Consider the following 23,059-nt stretch of genomic DNA (forward strand, 5'->3'; position numbering starts at 1 on the left):
CCTTGCAAAACAGCTTGAGCTCAGTGAGGTTGGATGGAGAGCATTTGTGAACAGCAGTTTTCAGTTCTTTCCACAGATTCTCGATTGGATTCAGGTCTGGACTTTGACTTGGCCATTCTAACACCTGGATATGTTTATTTCTGAACCATTCCATTGTAGATTTTGCTTTATGTTTTGGATCATTGTCTTGTTGGAAGACAAATCTCCGTCCCAGTCTCAGGTCTTTTGCAGACTCCATCAGGTTTTCTTCCAGAATGGTCCTGTATTTGGCTCCATCCATCTTCCCATCAATTTTAACCATCTTCCCTGTCCCTGCTGAAGAAAAGCAGGCCCAAACCATGATGCTGCCACCACCATGTTTGACAGTGGGGATGGTGTGTTCAGCTGTGTTGCTTTTACGCCAAACATAACGTTTTGCATTGTTGCCAAAAAGTTCAATTTTGGTTTCATCTGACCAGAGCACCTTCTTCCACATGTTTGGTGTGTCTCCCAGGTGGCTTGTGGCAAACTTTAAACGACACTTTTTATGGATATCTTTAAGAAATGGCTTTCTTCTTGCCACTCTTCCAAAGAGGCCAGATTTGTGCAATATACGACTGATTGTTGTCCTATGGACAGAGTCTCCCACCTCAGCTGTAGATCTCTGCAGTTCATCCAGAGTGATCATGGGCCTCTTGGCTGCATCTCTGATCAGTCTTCTCCTTGCATGAGCTGAAAGTTTAGAGGGACGGCCAGGTCTTGGTAGATTTGCAGTGGTCTGATACTCCTTCCATTTCAATATTATCGCTTGCACAGTGCTCCTTGGGATGTTTAAAGCTTGGGAAATCTTTTTGTATCCAAATCCGGCTTTAAACTTCTTCACAACAGTATCTCAGACCTGCCTGGTGTGTTCCTTGTTCTTCATGATGCTCTCTGCGCTTTTAACGGACCTCTGAGACTATCACAGTGCAGGTGCATTTATACGGAGACCTGATTACACACAGGTGGATTGTATTTATCATCATTAGTCATTTAGGTCAACATTGGATCATTCAGAGATCCTCACTGAACTTCTGGAGAGAGTTTGCTGCACTGAAAGTAAAGGGGCTGAATAATTTTGCACGCCCAATTTTTCAGTTTTTGATTTGTTAAAAAAGTTTGAAATATCCAATAAATGTCGTTCCACTTCATGATTGTGTCCCACTTGTTGTTGATTCTTCACAAAAAAATACAGTTTTATATCTTTATGTTTGAAGCCTGAAATGTGGCAAAAGGTCCCAAAGTTCAAGGGGGCCGAATACTTTCGCAAGGCACTGTATGTTGCCTGTTTTGCATGCTATTTTGGCATTAATACATGTCACATCTCAGTTTGCAAACAATAATTTAAAAAAATATTTGATTTAATAAAGCCGCATATGAACCGTATCTCTTTTTTGCTTTCTTGAGTAAGGCAGCTCCAAAATGTAGGTGTCTCAGCCTAGCTCAGTGCTTTCTGTGGTGGTGGGGCAGCTCCAAAATGTAGGTGTCTCAGCCTAGCTCAGTGCTTTCTGTGGTGGTGGGGCAGCTCCAAAATGTAGGTGTCTCAGCCTAGCTCAGTGCTTTCTGTGGTGGTGGGGCAGCTCCAAAATGTAGGTGTCTCAGCCTAGCTCAGTGCTTTCTGTGGTGGTGGGGCAGCTCCAAAATGTAGGTGTCTCAGCCTAGCTCAGTGCTTTCTGTGGTGGTGGGGCAGCTCCAAAATGTAGGTGTCTCAGCCTAGCTCAGTGCTTTCTGTGGTGGTGGGGCAGCTCCAAAATGTAGGTGTCTCAGCCTAGCTCAGTGCTTTCTGTGGTGGTGGGGCAGCTCCAAAATGTAGGTGTCTCAGCCTAGCTCAGTGCTTTCTGTGGTGGTGGGGCAGCTCCAAAATGTAGGTGTCTCAGCCTAGCTCAGTGCTTTCTGTGGTGGTGGGGCAGCTCCAAAATGTAGGTGTCTCAGCCTAGCTCAGTGCTTTCTGTGGTGGTAGGGCAGCTCCAAAATGTAGGTGTCTCAGCCTAGCTCAGTGCTTTCTGTGGTGGTGGGGCAGCTCCAAAATGTAGGTGTCTCAGCCTAGCTCAGTGCTTTCTGTGGTGGTGGGGCAGCTCCAAAATGTAGGTGTCTCAGCCTAGCTCAGTGCTTTCTGTGGTGGTGGGGCAGCTCCAAAATGTAGGTGTCTCAGCCTAGCTCAGTGCTTTCTGTGGTGGTGGGGCAGCTCCAAAATGTAGGTGTCTCAGCCTAGCTCAGTGCTTTCTGTGGTGGTGGGGCAGCTCCAAAATGTAGGTGTCTCAGCCTAGCTCAGTGCTTTCTGTGGTGGTGGGGCAGCTCCAAAATGTAGGTGTCTCAGCCTAGCTCAGTGCTTTCTGTGGTGGTGGGGCAGCTCCAAAATGTAGGTGTCTCAGCCTAGCTCAGTGCTTTCTGTGGTGGTGGGGCAGCTCCAAAATGTAGGTGTCTCAGCCTAGCTCAGTGCTTTCTGTGGTGGTGGGGCAGCTCCAAAATGTAGGTGTCTCAGCCTAGCTCAGTGCTTTCTGTGGTGGTGGGGCAGCTCCAAAATGTAGGTGTCTCAGCCTAGCTCAGTGCTTTCTGTGGTGGTGGGGCAGCTCCAAAATGTAGGTGTCTCAGCCTAGCTCAGTGCTTTCTGTGGTGGTGGGGCAGCTCCAAAATGTAGGTGTCTCAGCCTAGCTCAGTGCTTTCTGTGGTGGTGGGGCAGCTCCAAAATGTAGGTGTCTCAGCCTAGCTCAGTGCTTTCTGTGGTGGTGGGGCAGCTCCAAAATGTAGGTGTCTCAGCCTAGCTCAGTGCTTTCTGTGGTGGTGGGGCAGCTCCAGAATGTAGGTGTCTCAGCCTAGCTCAGTGCTTTCTGTGGTGGTGGGGCAGCTCCAAAATGTAGGTGTCTCAGCCTAGCTCAGTGCTTTCTGTGGTGGTGGGGCAGCTCCAAAATGTAGGTGTCTCAGCCTAGCTCAGTGCTTTCTGTGGTGGTGGGGCAGCCAGTGGAAAATATGGCAAAGGGTGGCTACTTTGAAGAATCTCAAACATAAAATATATATTTTTTTATACTTTTTTGGTTACTACATGATTCCATAAGTGTTATTTCATAGTTTTGAGGTCTTCACTATTATTCTGCAATGTAGAAAATAGTAAAAATAAAGAAAAATCCTTGTATGAGTAGCTGTGCCCAAACTTTTGACTGGTACTGTATGTACTATATTTCTTTGTTTAGCTCTGCCCCACCTTCCCTGAATGACGGGTCTCCACTGGCATCACTCAAACCTTCCATCTGGTTTCCCCAAGTATCTTCACACAAGAGATGGTGGTTATATTAGGCAAGCTGGTGAAACTTCATTAATGCCATAACTCAATAGGGGAGTTTCAACCCACAATTCAATGTCAATTCCATTGTTGGTTCAATGTAATTTAAATTAAATTACATGCAAACAATGTTGATTCAACCAGTGTGTGCCCGGTGGGATCACCTTCCTGTACCCATATCTCTATTAGTGTTGACTGCTACTGTCCTGATCTATACACACCTAACCCATAATCATTTCCAGGAATCGGTGTTAGCATAGGAATAACATGCTAGCAGAAACCCATAGAGTTTCCAGTCATTGTGCAAATGCTAGTTAGCATTGGCTCGCGAAACTACTTCTAACTTCCTTCATACTGGACACAGAGTCTTAAAAATGCTATTCACGAGTTCATCTGACTCTGGGGAAGTAGATACAGGGCCATTGTCAAAATAGGTCATGTTTGTGCTTTACAGGCTCATTAGACAGGGATGGTGACAGCAATAATTTCTCTACTCACTGTCCATGCACAGAGGGAAAAGAGGACATTGTCACATATGTGATTATCTGTATGATGAAAAATCATGTCTGTTATGTCTCTGTCATCCGGTGTTATCATGCACAATGGCATGGCATTGGCATTTATCAATAAGTCACTGAAGTCATTCATTCTACAAAAAGGGTGAGGTGTGAGGACATTGTCACATAAAACATTGCAGAGATACTTTCTATAAAATCCTGCCCCACATTTGCCCTCAGAACAGCCTCAATTCACTGGGGCATGGACTCCAATACTTCCCACCATTGTGTTAAGTTGGCTGGATGTTATTTGGGTGGTGGGCCCAGCAGCATTGCAGTTCTTGACACAATAAAACCGGTGTGCCTGGCACCTACTACCATACCCTATTCAAAGGCACTTACATTTTTTGTCGTCCTAATGTTATGTGCACTCAGTCTAGGTTCTTATGTCAACAACAGAATGTTTCAACTGCCCCAGATACTTTATTGTGTGAATAGATACGAAGCATAAACGTAGTTATGGAACAATTTTAGTAGTGGAGATAAGAGGTGAGTTCTGCCCCCATACAATATGAAATGCTTCAAGCTGAAGAAAAGCCCTATAGAAACACAAATCATCATCATAAAATCTGTAGCTCTTAGTGATACGTCATGTAGACTCCCCCTAACACTCCTGACTATTCACACTGCTGGTCTCTTGTATTACTGCAGTAGTGTTGGCCCTATTATCATTCCCATATATATTCATTGTGTCCACATGAGGGCAGTAATACACACACGCCTGACCCAAAAATTAGGCCCTCTAGGAATTATATCATAATTGGTAAAGTATCTAAATGGATCAAACTTTAATTTCGCTAACAGTTTTTAATATCCAGAATTGTAAATTGCTTAGTTTTGTTTCTCTTTGTTGATAACATTATGCAATTCATCTGGAAGACATGTTTGATACAAACAGAAGCCTATATTACATATACTTTGTACAGTTGATTGTGGTTATTGAATGCCCTGAATAATGGTGACTCAATGATGCTTTCCATTCCAGTTTCATTATCATGCTTCAATATTTACATGGGCTATAGTTCATGGTTGCAGAATTCTACCACCTGGTACTGTATACTAAAGGCCTGCTTCTATGTAGTTGACCCAGTGTTTCCTTCGGCTTGTATAGAGGTTAAAAGGGCTACTCTTTTAAAGTTGTGCAATTTGGTCACACCCCTCTGCTCCTCACCAAATGGTGCGGTCCAGCCAGCGACTTTGTAGCGGGACAGAATGAAAAAGTTGAGACAAAAGTTAGCTGAATGAATGAGAGGAGAGATAAAAAGACAAAAAGACAACAACTTTAGTCTATAATTTCCTGTAAACATTAGAAAATATAGTCCTAACGTATTATTGGAGATATTTATTAGAACCCAACCCAAATGTGTTGAGAAAGATGAAGCTCTTCTTCTGTGCAATTGTGCTGCTATGGGCATCCTCCGCGGACTGCCAGCAAAGAGGTGAGCTGGAAATAATCATTTTCCAATTGACTGCATTTTGACTGAATGTTCATTCAGCACGAGGTCTCAGTGCATCCGAGGCAAAGCATTTTGTAATTATTTATGCAATGTAATGAATATGCACGTTAATTAATGCAAAGCATAAGTGGAGGATTAGAAATAGTAACGTTATACTTTGTTTTATTGATGTCTATAATACACTTGGAGTAGGCCTAATTACTATTTTACTGTTATTTACATTTACCAGAATAAATCGTATGTATTGCATAAATTGAGTGAAAAGTAATAGGCCTAACCATGGGGTGTTGGTGTTGAAATTGGACACTTGTGGCATAATAATTCAGCCATTAAGTTTGTAATTTACAAACAGGAGCTTTCTAAGTAATTAGAAAGTCGGCTACCCATTTTAATATACAACATGTTGCACCACCAGTAAACTAATATCACTGGCCAATCTACGTGATAGTTACTTTGTTAAACCGTTAACATTATTAGTTTTCTCACCTACTCTCCTTTCATTCCTAACGGTCTTTGCTCAAGAGGTTCACATGACAGAAATTCCAGGCCATTGTCATTGAAATAAATGACAATGGCTGACGCCTCTTTCTCCAAAGCATAGTCATGCTAACATACTCGGGTCGCCCTCAAGCCCGAATTCAATGCCTCTAATTGCAATAACAATCATGTCATCAGTAGAAAATGTTTGAGGTGCAGTTTTGTGGGTTCAAATAGACCAGATTTCATTACATGCCCTCTTGGTTTGTCTTTTTTGTGTGTATATTTTTGTGTTACTTGAAATCAAAATCAGATTTTGATGCACTGTTAAACTTTTCGCCATTCTAGTAAACACATTTAAGAAACACACTTTTAATTGATATGCATGAATACTTAAGAACTTGAGTAATTGCTTGCATGTAGAAGAATTCTGGGCAATTCCATGGTAAAGGAATTATGATAAGACTTTAAAATGTATACCAAACCAAAACCATTGACTTCAAAGTTTAACAAACCATATAACTCTATGCACAAACATTTGACAAAAACCTATTTACAGGAGGAACTGTGCAGATACAAAGTTCAGTAACAGAATAAAACTGAGGGACGTTTTACCATTATTCTTGGTGATGGTGGAAAGGTATCCATATCGGGATATCATTTGTTATGATATATCGTTTCGTATCATTTTGACAGTATCATAATATTATTTTTACGCTAGTTTGCTGTGCATGCACCAAAACTGCAGTATTTTCCTTCATAGCTTGTTCTCCATCTTCTTTTTAAATAGGGACCCAATTTGTTTTCAGCCCTTTTATTTCCATGACTGGTAAACACTTGTTTGCTCATGGTTCTCTCTTGTCCCTCTGCAGCAGACATATGGTGAGCAATATGTTTGGAACATTGAATCGCAATAAAATCACAGTATGGAATCGCAATACATATAGAATCATAAGAATCGTGAGAATCGCAATACATATTGTATTCTCGCCTAAGTATCGTGAAAATATCGTATCGTGGGGTCCTTGGCTATTCTCAGCCCTAGTTATTCTGTTACCAAACTTTGCATCTGCACAGATTTTCCAGTAAATGTTTTCTTTGTATTATTTACTGTGTAAATTGTTCAATGTTGTAATTGGGCATAGAGTTGTATGGTTTGTTACACTTTGAAATCAGGGGTTTTTGTTTGGCCTACATTTTAAAGTGAAAAACTTTGAGTAATTCCAGTAACTGTGGAATTTCCTTTCTCCAAAGCCATTGGAGAAGCTTGTACCCACTTGTTGGCCTTACCATGTTGGGGATCTCCAAATGCAACAAATATATCTATTATATTTATTTAACACGTCAAACAAATTCAAAGCAAAGGTGCCAATCCCATTTGCTCCCAGCATGAAGAGTGAAATCTCATTAGAGCTCATAACATTAGGTGGTGTTAACACTCTGGTACAATAATATGCAAGGGTTCCCAAATGGAATCCAAACCAGCTTTACCATACCAATAGGATTTCTCACCAGAGATTTTTATGTGACAATGTGAAAGACAGAGACCCAGTGAAGAGGTCAACAGAACCAAGATGGGTCATATTCTTTAATACACCAAATAGAAGAAAATGGACTGAAACAGGGATGGACTACCTGAACTTGTCCAATAAGAAAAACTTTTTTTTTGCTACAGTGTGATCTAATGAATGATACCTTGAGTCGAGCTGTGCTACATAACACTGTTCTCTCTGGGAAATGATCAACCATTTTGGTAGCTGAAAACGGTGTCAGGGGGTCCATTTTGCATAATTATTACCCTGCACCCGAGAGAAATAATTGATTTACACTCATAGCACCACACCACTGTGGGATTTTGACTGTAGCTAAAGCCTCATTTTAAGACAGTGACTTTTACACCTCCAAAGTGAACTCATCATTATATAGAGCCAGGTGTGTCTGGATCCAGCTATAGTATCTGTGTCTGGACCACAGTAGGGCGTGATGGATGGGTTGGCACTATAGTAATGACAGAGCTCTCTCTTTAGGATGCCCTCTGGCTATAGGTCTACCATCACACTGAAGGGGGGAAGTTGGAGGAGGACAGTTGTAAAAATGATAACTAGAGGATTTGTAGTGCACCCGGGAATTAGTACTGTAAGCATGCATACGATTAAAAGTTACCAAGAGTGGCGTACTGAAGTTTTTTAGGCACATTTAAGAACATGCCGACTTAAATTCTGAGACATGTTATTTGTGTGGACACATTCAGGCGTGTAGTTTGTTCATGCCCCTCTATTTCCATTTTGTAACAGTACTTGGGTTATTTTCTTTCCTGAAATACCATTTTGTAACAGTACTTGGGTTATTTTTTTTCCTGAAATAGCATTTTGTAACAGTACTTGGGTTATTTTTTACCTGAAATAGCATTTTGTAACAGTACTTGGGTTATATTTTTCCTGAAATAGCATTTTGTAACGGTACTTGGGTTGTTTTTTTCCTGAAATAGCATTTTGTAGCAGTACTTGGGTTATTTTTTTCCTGAAATAGCATTTTGTAACAGTACTTGGGTTATTTTTTTTCCTGAAATAGCATTTTGTGACGGTACTTGGGTTATTTTTTTCCTGAAATAGCATTTTGTAGCAGTACTTGGGTAATTTTTTTCCTGAAATACCATTTTGTAACAGTACTTGGGTTATTTTTTTCCTGAAATAGCATTTTGTGACGGTACTTGGGTTATTTTTTTCCTGAAATAGCATTTTGTAGCAGTACTTGGGTAATTTTTTTCCTGAAATACCATTTTGTAACAGTACTTGGGTTATTTTTTTCCTGAAATACCACCGAAATGCCACTTGATTTGATATCAATTACTTGCTATCTATCTTTGTACAAATAAGATTCAAGCTACAACCAGCAGCTATATATCTTATATTACAAAGCTGCTCCGTATCTCTACATTTATTATTACACCTCTACTCTCCAATACAGAGATTAGTCATCTGAGTCACACTGCGACTGCATATCTTATCAGTCAACCGCATTGTTGAAACTCCATTGTTCTGATTGTGTCACCTTCTTTAGTTGCTATCAGTCCACCCTCCCATCTGATTACGTTTAGTAGGGGCCTATTAGGATTCAAGGTGGTTTGAGGAAGCACTGCAAATAATGAGAGATGCTGAAGATAGAGAGTTTTTGTGATTATCTTCTCACCTTTGAGTGGCTCTGAGTAGCTGGAATGGAGTGAGTGACTTGTTGGATCCACTCAGTTGCCTACCTCCTGGTTTAGTGTCAGAGGTACTGGGTGTTATAACATTAGTACATACACTTTGATAATGGTTCATAAGACGATACGCTTACATTGTGTCCTCAGCTGAGTGTGTGTGTGTGCGTGTGTGTGTCGTAGCTCATAAAAAGGTTAGATATTAGTGTGGAAAAAGCCACGGGGGGTTGGAAATCAACATCACCAACCTCTCCTGATCTAGAAAGGAATCACGTTCATGACCTGTGGTTAATTATTAAAGGGAAAGTTTGACTTATAAACTTTCAACAAAGTCACAAGCAGATTTGGTAATGCAGACAGGCATTTTAACCCTACTGGGGTGGAAGGCAATGTAGTAAGGTGCTAGTAAGGTGTTTTCAAATGGTTATTTAAGTACTTAGTATGATTGTGTGCCATCCTCCAACCTTTTTCTCCAAACTTTCGAGCAATGATTCTAACTGAAGGGCTTTTGAAGGCTATTTTGAAGGGCTTTTGAAGGCTAGCATAAGCTGAATCCCATTGACTGTGAGGGGGAGGGTTACTCGAAATAGTACAGACAAGAACATTCCAACCAAACTCTCTGCAGATGAACCAAAAACCCTCTAATAGACACTTTTACTAATATATGTGCCACACAGAGAATGCATCGATCAGTTAAACTACTTTTACTGTTCAATCAATTCACAATCACTCTCATCCTATTTACACAACATTCTCTGCATAACCCGAGTCCACTAAGCGCTGAGTAATGGTACCTGAACTGCTAAACGGTAGTTGGCTAATAGGCTTGGGTTGTATCCAGATTTTTATATCGTCATACTGTCCTTCTCTCATCCCGGGATTTACGTTATTACTGGCATAGCACACAAGGGGGCGCTAGAAACACAAGAAAAGCACATTTTTGCCTCTATTACCAGAATGCTAACAAAATTAGCACAAACTAATAGCAAAATCACATAGATTATGTTGGCTAAATGCTAAAACGACCATAAACTAATTGTAAAGATAGGCAAATTCATCTCATTAAATTATACAAGCCTAACTAGTAGCTACCGAATGTCATTTTTGGTGAGTGTGGACATTTAGAAGAGAAAGTGAACGAGAGAAATTGTACATAATATGAACAAAGTTGTGATGCATGCTTTTCTAAAGGAAGAGCAGCATGTGTACATGGAGCAGAGGGGAGAAGAACGGAGTATAAATAATTTATTGTAGGAATGACAGGGGAAAAAACTAATCCAGAGCTCTTTGACTTTCAAACACAGCAGAAAGCCGTTATAAGATATCTGATGGCAAACATTTAGTAATGAATTGCATACGTGTAACTTCATCACCTCATGTGAACAATGGACTCACCAGCTCCCTCTTTCTCCCGTTGTGCTATATACAAACAAAAGCAAGACTGGCTCAACTGTTCTGGGGAACTACGGTAAGCTTCATAATGTAAGATAATGTGACAAGTGAAATGGAGAACGTAATCTGCTTTGTCTTCTAACATATTGCACAAGTTGACAGCAGGTATTAACTTAAAAAGTAGCTATAAATATTCACATTTGTTGAAAAACTTCAAAGAACTCGTTTAGACTGTATTGAAAAACCATCCTGTCTTTTTCCAAAAACCCTGGTATACGGTATATATATTTCTTAATGTATTATTATTTTTTTAACCTTTATTTAACTAGGCAAGTCAGTTAAGAACAAATTCTATTTACAATGACTGCCTACTCTGGCCAAACCCGGGCGACGCTGGGCCAATTGTGCGCCGCCCTATCAGACTCCTAATCATGGCTGCTTGTGGTACAGTCTGGAATTGAACCAGTGTCTGTCGTGACTCCTCTAGTGTTAAGATGCAGTGCCTTAGACCGCTGCGCCATTCAGGAGCCTCCAAATATACCACCAAAGTATATTGGCTAACATCTTCAGCCATGTCCAGCATTTTTACCTTATTGACCCAGATGCTATCTATCAGTGATTGAGCTGTTGAAACGTTAGTCTTTTGTGTTCAGTGACAGTGGCATTCCAAAGATGTTTGCAGTTTAGCAGAATTAGCCCCCTGGTAATCCTGGGTAAAGCCATAGAGATAGATAGAGGACTCTAGTGCCAAAAAGTCAATTTTAGCATGAGCAGCGCCATTGAGGACTTTCATGTTGAAATAGTCAACTAGGTGGGACTTCCTAATTCCATCCAGGTCACCAGGAGGGATCAGCCAATGAATTATACTCGTGAGGAAACATTCCATAACTGCAGGTAATATCGGCAACCTTGGTTTTATAACTGATCAAACAACACACTCTAGGTGGCTGTGTGCACCGTCATAGAAGTAGTAGAAGACTACTTCAGGGTGGACATGGCCTCAATGGCACAGCCCATGCTCTCACTGACGCCATAATGGGACAGTTACAAAGTCTATGTGTAAGGCTGATATGATGACCTCTGACTTTTGGGGAGCTGCCCAGGTCCAGGCCAGTCAATCACAGGACTTTGTTGTCCAAACATTGGCCAGGCCTCACTGACTGACTGATGTCCTTTTCACTCTACTGAGCCGAGCCTAGCTGTATCACGCTGGCCTGGTTATGCACCCACCATAGTTGCTGGAACTGGTGCTGGAAAGGACAATGGATGATGTATATACTGTATAAATTGAATGGTTATTTGGCTGATGCTTTTATCCAAAGCAACACAGTCAGTAACCTAGGAAGAAACCTAGAGTGGAACCAGGCTCTGAGGGGTGACCAGTCCTCTCCTGGCTGTGCCGGGTTGAGATTATATCAGAACATGGCCAAGATGTTCAAATTTTCATAGATGACCAGCAGGGTCAAATAATAATAATCACAGTGGTTGTAGAGGGTGCAACATGTCAGCACCTCAGGAGTAAATGTCAGTTGGATTTTCATAGTCAAGCATTCAGAGTGAGAGACAGCAGGTGCGGTAGAGAGGGAGAGTTAAAAACAGGTCTGGGACATGTAGCACGTCCGGTGTACAGGTCAAGGTTCCATAGCCGCAGGCAGAACAGTTGAAACTGAAGCAGCAGCATGACCAGGTGGACTGGGGACAGCAAGTAGTCATCAAGCCAGGAAGTCCTGAGGCAAATTCCCAGGGCTCAGGTCCTCTGGGAGGGGAGGGAGAGAGAGAGAATTAGAGGGAGCATACTTAAATTCCCACTAGACACCAGATAAGACAGGAGAAATACTCCAGATATAACAGACTGACCCTAACCCCCCGACACATAAACTATTGCAGCATAAATACTGGAGGCTGAGACAGGAGAGGTCGGAAGACACTGTGACCCCGTCCGACGATACCCCTTGACAGGGCCAACCAGGCAGGATATAATAAGACACCCAGTATGTGATCAACAGTTCAAAAGAGGATTAAAGCCCATAATTATAGAAAAATAAACACAAGTAGGACAAGGACGCTAGCTTGGCTTTGATTTCATTTTCCACAATATGGCAACGCTCATTATGGAGCCAAGATTACGCAGACAGATGACTAAAGCATCCCCAATACAAAGGAGCCCCAGCTAATAGACTTAACAATCCTGAAATTACCACAAATTACCACATCTATGTGTGACAGCATTGCCTGACTAGGCAATGGGACAGGCAGTGTGCCGTTACATCACGACTAGGTGGTGATTTATTGATGAAATGCCAGGACCTGACTGACTGTCCCTGTCCACAACCAGTTGCTGTGTGTCAATAACATACCACCCATGTGGTGTGTTGATTCAGCTGACCAGGGCTGTCACTGTGTCACTTGCCTTCACACAGCTATCGGCACCTGGTTTGATCACGTCAAAGCTAGGTACTGTTAAATAGCCCTCTTGGGATTGGGTCTACCCTGAGCCAAAATAATACATATTGTGTTTCACTTTCACAGGCTCAAATCCATTGAGATTTAAGATTTGGCTTTGAGGATGACTAAAATCAATAGACATAATTGATTTCCAAACTATGAAAACATTGTGAGTTTGGCTGGTCAGAGAACATGGTTGAGGTTTCTTTCTATCCCAGGATAGTTTCTAAGATTAAATCAAGTTATTTTTTTTAAGGCAAGCTGTGGTAAAAGCATTATAACAACCTAATGAATAGTAGTCATGAACTGGATAATTGCTTACCAATCCGTTCTCCCTGAGTGTCCCCTTTCAGCCCACAGAGCACAGGGGTCAAGCCTCTCTGTCAATGAAAAATCAGCAGCCACCGAGCGACCAACAGATAGACAAACAGACAAACAGACAGTCTGTCAGTCAGTTATACCGGTTTCACACTATCTTGCAGAGCCGAACCGTACGGTACCGGCTCATATGCTGAAAATGGATTGATCCCAATGGTCACTACTGATAAGTGGGTCTGACTCCAAGACATGCTACCACTGGTCTGGTCAGATGTCTCATTGCTGCTATGTCATTAGGCTAACGACTTCATCCCCCAGCTTCCTTATCTCTTGAGCCTCTGAAGTGCTCATCAGTGTTCTCGTCAGTGTTCTCAGGAATGCTTTGGGGCCATTCAATTCAATAGGATTAAGTCATAGGCCAAGCTAACAAGGTTCTCCTCGGAATCTTACATATCTTTTAGATCAGGTATGGCGACTTTGATGGGGGTGGGGGCCACAAAAAAATCTAAACTCATCATGAGGGTCAGCAGTGGCTCGCGGGTCTGCGTACCCACACCCATAACCACACATGCAGTCAGCGCCATCTCTATCTTATTGGTGGCCCTAAGTTGAAATTTTGTTTGATGTGACACTTGATTTGACTTCTTTGAGGATCTGCTCAGAAACATCTAGTTTATTAACTATTAATAAACAGTGTAAGCATAATTTGTTAATATATTTATTAGCATTAGTAAACACACGTATAAACCATTTATAAATCATGACCAGCAGGCCTTTAATTTTTATACCAAAGGTTAACAAATTATAAAATGACAAGCATCTTATAAGCACACTGTCAAAAACATTTCTTTTTTCATTTTTATTCAGTGTAGAATTTCATCTGTTAGCATAAGCCTCCTGAAGTCTCTGTTAGGAGACAGAGATGGAGAGATGCTTTGGGACAAAGGCCTTGAAGCCCAGAGGGCATTGGGGTAATTATAACAGCAGCCCACAGCTGCCCACACCACCCATCAATAGACTCCAGTCTTTGTCAATTTCCTCGACCTGACCATTCTACCTATCAATGGTCCATGTAAACATGTGGGTGGAGAGTGGGGGGATGGGGGGATAGGGGTGTGTTTGGAAGGGGGGGGGGGTGCTCCTCAAAGACATGCCTTGCAGATACACAGAGGAGAAATCATGAGGATGGGTGTAGATTGGGGGTGGGAAATAGGGAGGGGTTGGAAGGGAGAGATACAACTGCTCTTTTTGGGGGGGGTAATGTGAAGGTGCGTGTGTGTGCTTATCTAAGTGGCTCTGGATAAGACTGTCTACTAAATGAAATGAAATAATGTGTAAGTATGAAGGAGTCTTTTCTAGTGTGTGCATGCTTATGTGAATAGACAGACCATGTACTCTGTCATACCCTATCTCTGTGTGCAGATAGATGCATGTCATGGTCTGAAACCCCATCTCTATCTCTGCCAGGTCTCTTCCCTGCCATCCTCAACCTGGCCAGTAATGCAGAGATCACCACCAACGCCACCTGTGGAGAGCCTGAGCCAGAGATGTACTGTAAGCTGGTGGAACACGTACCAGGACGACGCATCCGCAACTCCCAGTGTCGAACCTGTAATGCCCAGAGTCAAAACCCCAAAGGTATGGGAGTCGAGAGCCTCTAAGTATGCATAGGGGAGGGCTGGGGAGGAGAGTCTGGGGTTTTACTGTTATGCCTGCTGGCAAGTGCTCCAGACAGTTTGACTTTCCACAGTCTCACTGTCGTTGAGTCATCTGTCTGAAGTACAGTGCTCCAGGTGTGGATTCGTGGTATTTATGTTCTTGCTATTCTCTTGATATTATGCAGAGCAACATCCAATCACCAATGCTATTGACGGCACCAATGGGTGGTGGCAGAGCCCAAGCATAAAAAATGGCCGCCAGTTCCACTTGGTGACCATCACTCTGGATTTACGACAGGTAGGAATTCTGAGGACTGCTATGTTGCTGCTTTTACACTGCACCTCTTTCTTTAGCTACATGGTGAGAACACACACACTCTAAATTGTGCCTTCCTGTATTATACTTAGGCTAAAATATGTATTCCATTCTACTGAGCCATTTACTTTATGTTCGTATCCTTATCTTGTATTATTTCTTATTGTTGTTGCGTTGTCGAGAAGGAACCTGCAAGTAAGCATGTCGTTGGACGGTGTGTTTACCATGTGTATCCTATACATACGACTAATAAAACGTGGGTGCTGCTGATAAACAAATGTTGGGGGGAGGGGGCTATGTCTGGATGGCCTCTTTTTTTGAATGCCTCTTTTTTCTCACATTCTCTCTCTCTCTCTCTCTCTCTCTCCCAAAGGGGGAGGGGGGGGGGGGACAGAGCTGAGCCAGCTACTTAAAAAAATCCTGTTTCAACAGGCACTCGAAACAAGACCCTCTTTCATCGAGCCACCACACACACACCATAGTAGTCGGCTGTGATGGTCCTGTCTTTTAACCAACCTGTTTCAGAGGTGCACACTATATAATGCTAAGATGTGGACCCTCCCCACTTCCTCTTGGGAATTCCAGCAACTTATATTGACCTTGGGAATGCACATGTGGAACTAATTTGGATGTAGACATCCCAGTAATTGCTTTCATGTGAAAATACAATCTTCAAAGTGTGCGTGTGTGTAGCCATTCACCGACCTTTCAACGCTCTGTCTGCCTAGATTACACGTCATGCTCCATCTAGATTTAGCCTCAATTTTGATACGAGGGCTGGGAATTGCCAGGGACCTGACAATATAATATTATCACATATTGCTCACCATATGTTCCCTGCGGAGGGACAAAAGAGAGCCATGAGGAAATGAGTTTTGATCAGTTATGTGAATATAAGTGCTGGTGTAAATATAAGTGCTGAAATGGTCTCCCTATTTAAATAGAAGATGGAGAACACGATATGAAGGGAAAAGACTGGAGTTTTGGTGCAGGTACAGCCGGGTAGCGCAAGAAATAATACAGAAATCTCGTCAAAAATAGTATCCCGATATGTAACTGTATCGATTTTTTCCCCCACCACTATAGGCTACCTCAACAGGCTTAACATTTGAGATGTGATGTTTATCTACTGCTTAGCAATGGAGGAGAAGAAAATGGAATACACAGGTTCCCGTCCACCCATCAATATTTGTTTAACATTTTTGCCAGTGGTGATGAGAATACAGCTCGGAGCCAGTCACTTTAATCTAGCGTGTTAGATTCAAAATGAGCGTTTGGGACTACTCCGCAGTAAACGTACACTTATCTCCACATTTCATTTGCAACCGCAGAAGATTCCATTTCCTTCCCCTCGAGAGTTATCGGGGAAAAATTGTGAAGACACATGCAGAAACAGGGAAAATCAAAGGCTGAGAGAAGTTGGGATTACAGGTCGATATTTCATTAACATTCCCAGTGTGATTCCTGACGTGTGATAACTTTGATATGGTAATGTAATTATACAGTATGTTCTATCGTTGCTACCAAAGAGAGTTGTCAAGACACTGAGATATCGTAGTAGTGAGTGATGGAAATGTATCTGGTGCTGAATACACAGTATAGGCCAAATAATTCAAGATGTTACATTATCATACAACAATAATTGAATATTATCACACTAGATCAAACAAACATTTGTATTAAGTTAATAAAAGCAAAACCAAGCGTGTCATGACAATAAACCAACATTATAAATTGCAGACGTCAAAAAGAGCATAATATCCCAACTCGTAAACCAACTGAAAATGACTCAGACTTCTCAAAACCTGAGCTTGTCAATGGGAGCTTTGTTTGACTGATTCATTATATCTCTAAAAACCTCAAGATTTAGCCTAGCTAGCCCTCTCCTCTGAGGAGCTGAGATAATTTGGCTCCAACTAACTGCTACAGTATATCGCAATACCGAAGTATTCACGTGAGAGAACACTAATTCTCATAACTGATGCCCTAAGAAATAATAGCATTATATCTAGGCTATATCTTCCTTTATTAAATTCTCTGTTCTCTATAGTATGTTGCACATATGTTCTATGTTAAGTGAAATGTCTGTATTTTCACTTATTTGATGATGTGTTTTTGGTTCGGTAACAGTGGCATCCATCTTGATTAAAACCCTCAGTGTGGTGCCTGGCAGACAGTACTTGTATTGACCAGTATCCACAAGAGTCCAAACCTGACAGGAAACAGTGTCAAAGTGTCAGGATTTAGATTGGCTAATCTGCCTGTGGATGCCATTCCAGCACATCACATACAAGCACATGCACGCACGCACGCACACACGCACACACACACACACACACACTCACACTCACACAACCAAACTCTTTATCCAATTAACAGGCCCCAGTCAAACAAACAGAGGGGAAACCATTTGGAGCTCTCATCCTGTGGGCCCCCCAGGAGAGAGAGGGAGAGGGGCAAATGCAGACGCTGCTGTCCAAACAGCCCCCGTTCCCACTGCCCAGCTGTGTTGGCCCACATTGTCACTTTACGGCGACAATGCCGCCACCGTCCACCACAATAGCCATCGTAATGACCCTCTGACAAAATATAACCTGCAAGGCCCGTCGCTATGTCAACATGTTAACTTACTTTTTATAGATACACTTCATGTAAACAATGTGGGAAGGTAGTATGTTGATGGGTTGTGATTGGTGAGAAGGGACCATCCATAACACTTGATGGGGATAGGTTAATTCAGTTCAAATTCACATTCAAATGTGAATTGAACAAATCCTGAATTGGGGGGGATCATTGAAGCCAATGGCCAATTTCCAATTATTTTCCAATATGGAATTGACCCCAACCCCAACCTCAAAAGAATGCCTCTCTGTGATATGATTCAAAACTTACAATAAGTGTTTCTGGTGAAAGAGCCTTGGCTGTGGCTGGTTTCCTACACTGGCTCATACTGGCTGATATCCACACTGTCCTGTCCGGTGTGTGGCTGGGCCTCTCTGAGTGCATGTCCTGTCGTGTACGGGGCTCTCTGGCCCCCATCGCCCTTCCCCCATCTCCCATCTCCCATCTCCCACCAACACAAAAGACTTACTCATCTCCACCCTCTAGGCCTGTGGCCAAACGCCAGCCTCTTTTATGTGGTCGGAACCCACAGCCATGACTTCCACTGCTATTGTCTGGATTCCTACTTTACTGCCACCACAGCATATCTTAAATGTTAAAACTGCTGGAAGTTGGTCTTGACCAGGCCTGAGAATTTACTGCTTTTCAGTATTCTGCTGGTTTCTATTCAGTGTCAGAGACACAAAAAAAAGGGGAGCCAAAGGACATCCTGTTTCTGTCTGAATATTTATTAAATACTCATGTAATCTACCTGACAATTTTACATATTCAAAATCAACTTTGTCTAACTTTGTGTCTAACATATTGTCACACACAGACAGTTTGGTCTGTATTGTAACAAGCCAGAGATTAGGTCTTTATAGCATGTTGGTGATTAGTAGCAAGAAGGACATAGCTCTGCTCAGTGTCAGTGGTGGCCATATTTATTTACTTTTGGTTTAGGCTTCTCCCTCCAGTGAGGGGACTTAGCTCCGCTTTCTGAGCCCCACAGCCCCGGCCCCGCCAAGGGCGAAGCTCAACTGGTGATCTGGGCTCCTTTGACGGCTTAGGGGCTGATGGGTAATCCTCCTGTCTATCCCTGCAGCCTGGTTCTGCTCGTTCCCACTGGCTGGGTCCCCATGACTGTCTTCTCCCCCCCTTGTTATCTTTCCATCCTCTCTCCCGTCGGCCAAACTGGCACAGAGGCTAGTCCGGCTACCGGTTGGGAAGCACATTTCTATTACTTAATGTTTCTCCAATTGGAAAAGTGTTAGTAAGTGTATGTGTTTTCGTTTTGTCTCGGTAGGTCACAGTTTACCCTTTGATTACCCCACGATTCATTCTTCTAACACACTGGTCAGACTGTTTCACTTATCCTTTGAGACAATCCCCACAACCCCCCCCCCCACCTGATCCAAAATGGCAGCTAATTACAAAAATAATCCTCTGCTGCTTCCCGCGGCTACTTGCAGCCAGGTCTTGCTAGCTCACATCAAAGTCCGCCAGCCAGTCACAGTGACTAGGCAGATTAGCCGAGGCACGCCATTACACAGAGCTTTGGGTCCTACTGGGCGGAATGGGATTTAGTGGTAATGACTGGGTGGCTAAAGAGACACAGTGGGAACAACTTTGCGCTTAGCATCTAGTAATGACTAACACTGTATTCTAGCAGTCACAGTAACTAGTCACATCAAAACATATTGCTGAAATGTGGCACTCAGATCACAATTTTAGTAAACTATCAACTACTGAAATCTGTTTTTTTGTTGTTATTATTATAATTTTTTACCCCTTTTTTCTCCCCAATTTCGTGGTATCCAATTGGTAGTTACAGTCTTATCCCATCGCTGCAACTCCCGTACGGACTCGGGAGAGGCGAAGGTCGAGAGCCATGTGTCCTCCGAAACACGACCCTACCAAGCCGCACTGCTTCTTGACACTCTGCTCGCTTAACCTGGAAGCCAGACGCACTGATGTCACGGAGGAAACAAAGTACAACTGGTGACCGTGTCAGCGTGCATGCGCCCGGCCCGGCACAGGAGTCGCTCGAGTTTTACATTTGAAATAACTGATATCTGGTGATGTTAACTAACTTGTATCCTCTAAATGGAGTGTTCTAGTAATTGGTTAGTTAAGTTGAGGCACAAAGGCAGCTAGTCCACAATAGTTCAGGTCTGCATCCATTTAGTGGAGTCCACATGGATCAGGATTAGGTCACGATTCAATAACTAACCCAGTCCATTCACAGCATCTGTTTGCCTTGAGAACACTAAGCTCCTTTGAGGGAGGTCGCTGACACACACGCGCACACGCACACACACACACACACACCGTCACACACACACACACACACACACACACACACACACACACACACACACACACACACACACACACACACAGTCTCACACACACACACACACACACACAGTCACACGCACGCACACACACACACACACACACACACATACACAGTCGCACGCACGCACACACGCACACGCACACACACACACACACACAAAGTATTGTACAGCTAACCTTGTGGGGACACACAATTCAGTCCCATTCAAAATCCTATTTTCCCTAACCCATACTTTTTTCCCAACCCTAACCTTAACACTAACCTTAACCTAAAAACCTAACCCTAAAACATAGCTCCTAACTCTAAACCTAATTCTAACCCTAACACTAATTCTAACCTTAACCCTAAACCCCCAAAAATAGCATTTGACCTTGTGGGGACCAACAAAATGTCCCCAGTTGGTCAAATTGTTGTTTGTTTACTATTCTTGTGGGGACTTCTGGTCCACACACGTGCACACACGTTCACACACACACACACACACACACACACACACACACACACACACACACACACACACACACACACACACACACACACTCTGGACTAGACTGGGCCAGTGACCAAAGAACCAAAGAAGGTTTGGGGACCAAGCTTCCTTGATGAGAATAAAGATGCTTCCTGTCAAAAGGATTCTACAGATTGAAGTCTCAGAGAGAGAAAGCTGCTGCTGGGACAGGAATGTTAACCTCACTGATCACATTACCTTTTTTCCTGTTCCATCCATCTATCTAGTCATCTCAAGGACATGGGGAGATATCAGAATCTGGCAACCCAAACATTCCCATATTGACTAAAGGCCTGCACAGACTGTACAATTTCATCCAGCTTATGCCACAATTTTGCCATCATGGGCAAATTGTCTGGTCGTAAATGATTGTCGATCAGTGTGACAGCTTCTAGGTCAGCCGATTAAGTACCACCAAGTGCGGTCGTAGGCTTCGACCAGAGTTCTGTCTGTGTCTGAACTTTAGAGCCTTTATCGTGTAGTTTGGCTGGTGTTACGAGCAGATCCCGGTGACCAACCAATAGGCACTGAGTATGCACACACAAAAATAGGATTATTGTGAATAGTCAGATTAATATAGTAGTTTGATTTAAACGTTTACATGCTTTGCGAGACGAACGATTTCCCTAATAATCTTGTTTACATGACACATCTGAAATCAGGCTTCCTGATGGGATTTTAATAAATGCAAAAAAAAAAAAATTAAAACTAAAATCTTATTTTGGGACAAGTTTGTCTGTGAAGACTATTTCTAAGATGCATACTTTTTCCAAACTCACTTCAGTCACGTATGAGCATAGAGGGAGGCTTCCTGGCAAATGTGCAGATCAAATACACCTCTGCAGTTGGCGTACCCTACGTCGACTAACGTAGCCATGCAAGCCAATAGCAGAATGTGACGACAAAACAAGCAAATCGTACAATCTGGCCAGGTTGATATCCAGAGTTGTATTTGGTTACATCGCACAGTGTGACATACAATAAATGTAAAAGACTGAATCCGACATTCAGTGTGGGAAGGCCTTAAGGCATTTAGCTAAAGATGTTTTATAGCCATTGGAGGCCCATACAGGTGAATCATTCACGGCTGTAGAGAGGATTTCCCATGGTTTCTATACAGACTAAGGCATTTAGCCAAAGATGTTTGAACCGAATGTCTTGTCTAGCTTTCAGATTCCCATACGGGCAAATCATTCTGTAACTTAAGGTTCAGACATAACCTGAGGAAAGTCAACCGGCTCTCTGTTTCATATGATCCATCTCAGCCCTGAGGCGGGATTGACATTTAGATGCACTGGAACGACTCGGTGTGGCTTGGCGACGATACCCGCTAACGCTCGCGTTCCCTCGCCGTTGAGGAAGTTATGAATCAGCCGTAAATCAGCTGGGACACGCCAGTACGTGTGCCTCCTGTCCGGAAGGTAGACTTACAGCCTCGTGCCGCTGCCTGGAACCTTTAGGGAGGATTTAACGGGGGTGGGGGGGTTCCACTCAGCCCCTGGGGAAACGCACCATTGACAAGCCAATTTGAGAAGGTTCTATGTGCGTTTATGTGAGGCAGGCTAGACTGTTATTAGTCTCACTGAGAGGGTCATAGAGAGGTGAAAGAGAGGGAATTGCAATGGCAGTCTAGTAGTGCCCTGTGATTGTGTAAGGCCCATAGTGGAGTGTTGAGGAGACAGTGAGAGAGTGGAGGCAAGGTCTCACAGTGGGGTTCAGGGGAGCTGTAACCCCACCCCACAATTTAGCTTGGTAGCCTATCGTATGACTGTGTATGGGGTCATAGGGGTCATACGGTGCACTGTTAGGGCCAGATGCACTAAGACTGGAATTCAATCAAACATGCAATTAACATTGTGACATCACATGAAAGAGGGTTACAGAGAGCTTGCGGTAACTGAGTGGTTAAATGTGTCAGTACACTGTTATTATGTCAAAACAGATCTGTTGCATATGTGCTCCTTGTCAATCAAATACTTAATTGTGCTCTTGTGAATGAAAAGCCTTGTATTTAAGGTGCACAGCCTGAGCTTCCAGTCATGCACAACAAAATGGAGATCCAGACATAAAATATTATGGGTGGGAGAATAACTCTGTGTGTCTGTGTGTGCATGAGTGCATGAGTGTGTGTGTGTGTGTGTGTCCTTTGTACTCTCACTGTTAAATATGCAATATTAAAATCTGTCTGTCTGTGTGTGTCTACAGATTTTCCAGGTGGCCTACATCATAATCAAGGCAGCCAACTCCCCTCGTCCCGGTAACTGGGTGCTGGAGCGTTCAATGGACGGTGTGGAGTACACACCCTGGCAGTACTACGCCATCAGCGACACAGAATGTCTGACCCGCTACAACATCACCCCCCGCTTCGGACCCCCCACCTACAAACGAGACGACGAGGTCATCTGTACCTCCTACTACTCACGTCTCGTACCCCTGGAGCACGGAGAGGTAGTTATCTATTTATTTAAACTTTA

General features: G+C 42.9%; 1 protein-coding gene across 1 annotated transcript in view; it reads left to right on the top strand.

Annotated features, from left to right (window-relative positions):
• The first annotated feature begins 5,049 nt into the window (after positions 1-5,049).
• lama1 (laminin, alpha 1) overlaps positions 5,050-23,059 on the top strand; it is a 67,492-nt gene continuing 49,482 nt past the window's right edge. Inside the window, exons 1-4 of the mRNA XM_036943995.1 lie at positions 5,050-5,291; positions 14,608-14,778; positions 14,984-15,096; positions 22,791-23,033. Coding sequence (XP_036799890.1) covers positions 5,228-5,291; positions 14,608-14,778; positions 14,984-15,096; positions 22,791-23,033 — 591 coding nt within the window. The 5' untranslated portion in view covers positions 5,050-5,227. The remainder of the gene's footprint in view (positions 5,292-14,607; positions 14,779-14,983; positions 15,097-22,790; positions 23,034-23,059) is intronic.

The sequence above is a fragment of the Oncorhynchus mykiss genome, chromosome 15 (genome assembly GCF_013265735.2).
Source record: "Oncorhynchus mykiss isolate Arlee chromosome 15, USDA_OmykA_1.1, whole genome shotgun sequence".
In the NCBI taxonomy this organism is placed as follows: Eukaryota; Metazoa; Chordata; class Actinopteri; order Salmoniformes; family Salmonidae; genus Oncorhynchus; species Oncorhynchus mykiss.